Genomic DNA, 5,647 nt, shown 5'->3' with positions numbered 1-5,647 from the left:
CCTCCGCGAACGAAGCGGCATCCACACTGTATGCGATGGCGGTGCTGCAGGTCTTTCAAGCTAAGCCCCTGCAATCCCTGGACAGCAGTGACGGACTTCGCACTGATAGCTACAAAGCGCTCTGCTCAAGCCATCGGTCGTTCCATGGGAGAGAGTTTGCTGGAGGCCCGGCACCCAAGCGCCACATCCTGTGAAATTACATAGAAAACATCTTTAAGATGATCTATTAAGAATGAATGCAAAACTGCCTGAAAAGATGCCGATTAGATGTTTGCACACATCTTTCCAGGTGAAGCATTTTTTAAAGGGGTCATATGATGCTTTTTTTAAAGATCATTATTTTGTGTATTTGGTGTAACAGAATATGTTGGCATGCTTTAATGTTCAAAAAACACATTATTTTTCAAATACTGTACATTATTGTAGGTCCTCTATGCCCCGCCTCTCTCAAACGCATGGTTTTCTACAAAGTCCCTCCTTCCGACAAGCGCAGTCTGCTCTGATTGGCCAGCTGACCCAGTGCATTGTGATTGGCCGAACACCACAAGCACGCGTCAGAACTCTGCGCTGCGCAAAACTCCGCATTTGAACAGTCAATAGCAAATACTTAAACTAATAACAAAACATACTTACAGTCGCTGATTCAGAAGTGCCAGATTGTCATAGCAAAGTCGGAATTGACCCTTTTTTTTCTTTTTTTACAAATAGCCTTTGCACAGCCAGCCTTGTACTCTTCTAGGTTCAAAAAACTGTCGTCCATAAAATGCGTTGCACAAATTCGAACATCTGGGTTGTGCTGTTCTGTTGTAAATAAATCTTAACCAATGATTCCTAATTGCATCTACTTCCGGAAGGCCAAATAAAGTGCTTTTGCTTTCGCACTGAAACACACCGTCTCCCTGACATGGCTGCATCAACACTACTGGTGTTCCTGAAACCACACCTTCTTTCTTTGCGTGCAGCATTATGCTAATATTTCCACATAGTGACGTAGATATGTGGGGGCGTGTTAGAACGAGGCGTTTTAGGTAGGCGTGGTTGACTTAACTTTTATAAAGAATATCTCTTTGGATTTGAGACTTTAGTCTTTGCAACTTTACAGATCTTCTTTATGCACCAAGAGCTTGTAACACTCCAAAGAGAAAGGAAAACTTGAAATCGCATGACCCCTTTAACATTGTCATATCCATCACCATGCTAAAATCTTCCAAGAGTTGTCATGATTGAAGTGGATAAAAAAAAAAGAAAAATCTGTCATTGTGCTTCACATGCCATTTTTAGAATATTAAAATTTCTCCTTTTGTGTTCCATGGAATAAATTACAGCAAATGGGACTGAACAACATTACAGTGTATAAATAATTACTGGCATTTTAATATTTTGGTAAATGACTCCTTAATTTTTAAAGAAGGATAACCGACCTGGGAATCCAGGAACACCTTGAGTTCCAGGATCTCCTTTCGGGCCACTAGGTCCTGAATTTCCTGGAGCACCCTTGTCAAAAACAAATAACAAACACCATTATCCAACTGAATAATATTATAAATGGAAATTAATAAATAAATTGACAATTCTTTACATTATTTGAAATAATTTTCTAATGTAAGAAAAAAAAGACAGCAGAGATACCAAAGACATTATATCACAACTGTGCAGGAAATTGGTTGCAAATGTTCAATCATTATGTTCAATGTTCAATTGTTTAGCAGCCACACCAGAGTATGCTAGAACTGACCAATCAGAATCAAGTATTCCAGAGAGCCACTGATAAAACTAAATAATGTCCTCGTTAAACAAATGCAGCCTACAATAAAAATGTTTATACTGTACAAATGCAAAATGTAGGAAACCCTTTGCTAACAATAACTAAACCTTCTCTTTGGAACACTTTTATAATGCTTACTGGAAAGCCAGCGGGACCGTATTCTCCTTTCAGTCCTGTTGCACCAGGTGTCCCAGGGAATCCAGTCATGCCCTTCTCACCTTTTACTCCTCCACTACCTGGAGGCCCACGTCGACCCTCAGGGCCAGGAGGACCTTCACATTCACAGAAAAGAAATCAGTTTCTACCTGTTTTACTCAGACCAAATCAGATCAAAACAAGCAGGATTCATCTTACATCATGAAATCATTGTCAACATTATCAAACATCAAACATTGATGTCTGGGTTTGTGTGCATGTTTATCTTGTATAGTGTTGTATGTAGTGTGCTGAATGGTTCTGGGTTGTTCTAGGAGAAGGTGAAGACACAGAGAGAGATCAACTAAACGCTCATAACTATACTCCTATAATTGGATGGGGATAAGAAAGTCAAACATCAAAAATTAAACATGAATCACAGTCCCACTCAACCTCTTATGCAGAGGTAAATTATCTAATAACAAATGGAAGTGCACAGCATGACACAGGTGAGTATCAAACCAAGTTGTCTAACCGGCAGGACCTATAATGGGGTCAAAGGTCAAGGGGTTCCCAAAAGTCCAGTTAGAGGAGAAGCAAAGAAAAAGGTCAATGTTTTAAATACAGAGCACAGCAACATAAGTAATTCGATGCATTGAACAGAAAGGTTTTGTCAAATTTCGAAATTTTTAAAATTCAGAAATATAGATTTTATGGTTTTACAGAGGGCATTACTGAAGAAACAGATTAGCATATTTGACAATGCATTTACATAACCATTTTTTTTTTCTCAAAAAGGAAATTAATACTTTTATTTAGCGAGGATGCATTCAACTGATCAAAAGTAACAAATGATTTCTGAAGGATCTTGTGCCACTGAAGTAATAGCTGTTGAAAACTCACAGGAATAAATTACATTTTAAAATATATTAAATAGAAATTGAAATAATAATAGAAAACAGAAATTTTGGCCCCACTTTATATTAAGTCGCCTTAACTACTATGTACTTACATCAAAAATTAAGTACAATGTACTTATTGTGTTCATATTGTATTGCAAAACACTTTTGCTGCTATTAAGGTGGGATACGGGTAAGGTTAGGGACAGGTTTGGTGGTCTGGGTAGGTTTAAGGGTGGGTTAAGGTGTAAGGGATGGGTCAACTGTAATTATAAATGTAATTACAGAAATTAATTACAGATGTAATTACATGCAGGTATTTTTTTAAATATAAGTACAATGTAAAAACATGTATGTACACAATAAGTGCATTGTACCAAATTATTAATTTAAATGTAAGTACATAGTTGTTAAGCCCACTTAATATGAAGTGGGTCCGAAATTTTAAATTGTAATAATTAATTCACAGTATTACTGTTCTACTGTGTTTTTGATCAAATATATACAGCTCTGGAGAGGATAAGAGACTTAGACGTATAGGCCCCAAACTTTTGAATGGTAGTGTACATGCTCATCGTTATTCTGGTTAAGCCAAACTTAGCAAAAAGGTTCACATGCTCCACACATAACTGAATAAAGCTGTACACAGTGTAGTCATGATATTCCATATAATCAAGACATGCACATTCTTTTCTGCTATTCTCTTCAGTACTCAAAATACTTGCTCTTGGGCTTCTGGCTTAATTAAGTTGTTGCAGTTGGGTTGAGACATTTACATGAGACATTCATAATCATAAGCAAATTTCAATATAGTAATATTCTTGTGCATGTGCAAAATCTGATACTCAAATACAAATAGGATATGGTCACTTACACTTGCACTACACACTTATAATATGGTAATGCTACTTTTTATATGATTTTGCATATACTTATATAAATATGTACTACCACAGTATAACTACATATGTAGTCACATAATATAGATGTATCACAAATCATCAATAAGTAGATGAAATTAAAAGGTTACACTTTATTTTAAGGTGTCCTTGTTACAGTGTAATTATACATTTAAGTACTGAGTAATATTAATTAACTGCATGTATTTACTATATGGTTAGGGTTAGGATAAGGGTTTGGCTAAGGGTTACTTGCATGTAATTATGCATAAATAATTGTTATTATAATAGAAAGTATATATAACATGTGTAACAAGGACACCTTAAAATAAAGTGTTAGCCATTCTAATATAGAGTTATGCATTGTAGCATAAAAATCAGCTCTATAACATGAAGAAGCTGACCTGCCGTGCCTGCAAAGATCCAATGTCATCAGGTGGAGCAGAGCCATTCCCACGAAAAGTAATGTAAAACAGAAAATGCATATAATACCCAGATTGCGTCTGGGTAAAAACAAGCCCAACAGACACTAGCCAAAATGGTCTCCTTCTTCATCAAATTCAAAAGATTTCTATCTATTTTATATAAAGTGCAGCAGAATTCATGAATGTTTTTGTTCTTTTTTCCAAGGTGGAGCCCATTTTAGATAGTCCTGCAATGGCTTTCATTTCTTACAAATCAGCACATTTCCCATGCAAAAGTGCCAATGACCCCTCATTTCATTTGGTGACAGACATAGACAGCATCCTGTGGAGAACACTGCAGCTTTTACTGCTGAAAAGAAGGGACGGGTGGAAGTGAAGGCACACAAGGGTGAATGATGATGGATGAATGGATGGGTGAACAGCTAACCTTGCATAGTGGAAGCAGACAGACTGCACAAAACCTCTTCAAGCATGCACATCCTTCATTTCTCTCTAACACATGACAAACCGGCACACAGTAAAGGAAGGGAGTGATGAGAACAGAAGATCACTTGCAGTGAAGGGAATGCAAACAGTGTGTCTTGTGCTCTGTCATCTGAGAGTGAGTGTATTTGTGCTCAGTGACATGGATACGGCATAATCATGATTGCTTGTGCAATATTCCATGCAAATCAGTCAAACCAACAAAATCAAAGCCAGTTTGCCCTCCGGTTCACATATGCTGATGAAGTAATTCCCAACCAGGGGTACTTGTACCTAAACAGATATATGACTTAATAATATTAGGGTTGCCAGTAGATAAGAATTAATTTTGTATTCAGTTCCTTTTTAAACTAAACAGTGTGTAAGATGTGTCAATTACCAGAAAAATATTACTATCTTCTCTGGTATAAGTTTCCATAAGAGTTACAAGCCACTACACCAAAACCATGAATGATATCACTTTTCATAAATCAATTTGTTTGTTTCTGGAGGGTAAGAAAAACAACAAGCCAGTATTTGTGTCTATATTTGTTGTGATTACAAAACTGTGTTTATGTCGGCCAATTCAGAATTTGTTTAAAGGGGTGGTTGATTATGATTTCACTTTTTGAACTTTAGTTAGTGTGTAATGTTGCTGTTAGAGCATAAACAACGTCTGCAAAGTTACGATGCTCAGAGTTCAATGCAAAGGGAGATATTTTCTTTTAAAGAAATTGCTATTTAAGGACTACAAAAAATGGCTGGTAGGGACTACAACGAGCTTCTTCCTGGGTTTGTGACATCACTAATCCCGATGTTTACATAAACCCCGCCCCCAGGAACACGCAACTACCCATAATGGTAAGGGGCCGTGACGTTTCCGGACAACGTGCACTAGGCGGTTAGTAAATTACAAACACACAGAGCCCGCTAACCAATCAGAGCCCATTGCGTATTTCTGAGGGAGGGACTTCATAGAACCAGGAACTCAACAGACCATTTTGACGAGAACGGAAACAGCGGTGTAGAATAAAGGTAAAATATGTGAAAATAATGCGTTTT

At 37.2% G+C, this 5,647-nt stretch overlaps 1 protein-coding gene across 2 annotated transcripts in view; it reads right to left on the bottom strand.

Moving 5' to 3' along the window:
• The window catches only part of col4a5 (collagen, type IV, alpha 5 (Alport syndrome)), a 59,288-nt gene that overhangs the window by 12,930 nt on the left and 40,711 nt on the right, over nucleotides 1–5,647 (bottom strand). Inside the window, exons 40-42 of one of the 2 annotated variants that reach the window (XM_016516557.1) lie at nucleotides 4,103–4,111; nucleotides 1,904–2,037; nucleotides 1,422–1,494 (exon numbers count right to left, since the gene is read on the bottom strand). In XM_016516557.1, the coding sequence (XP_016372043.1) occupies nucleotides 1,422–1,494; nucleotides 1,904–2,037; nucleotides 4,103–4,111 (216 nt within the window). The remainder of the gene's footprint in view (nucleotides 1–1,421; nucleotides 1,495–1,903; nucleotides 2,038–4,102; nucleotides 4,112–5,647) is intronic. The other variant, XM_016516558.1, reaches the window with a different exon arrangement.

This window comes from Sinocyclocheilus rhinocerous, unplaced genomic scaffold (assembly GCF_001515625.1).
Source record: "Sinocyclocheilus rhinocerous isolate Xijiao unplaced genomic scaffold, SAMN03320098_v1.1 scaffold837, whole genome shotgun sequence".
Classification (NCBI taxonomy): Eukaryota; Metazoa; Chordata; class Actinopteri; order Cypriniformes; family Cyprinidae; genus Sinocyclocheilus; species Sinocyclocheilus rhinocerous.
This window is presented reverse-complemented; position numbering and strand designations above follow the sequence as displayed.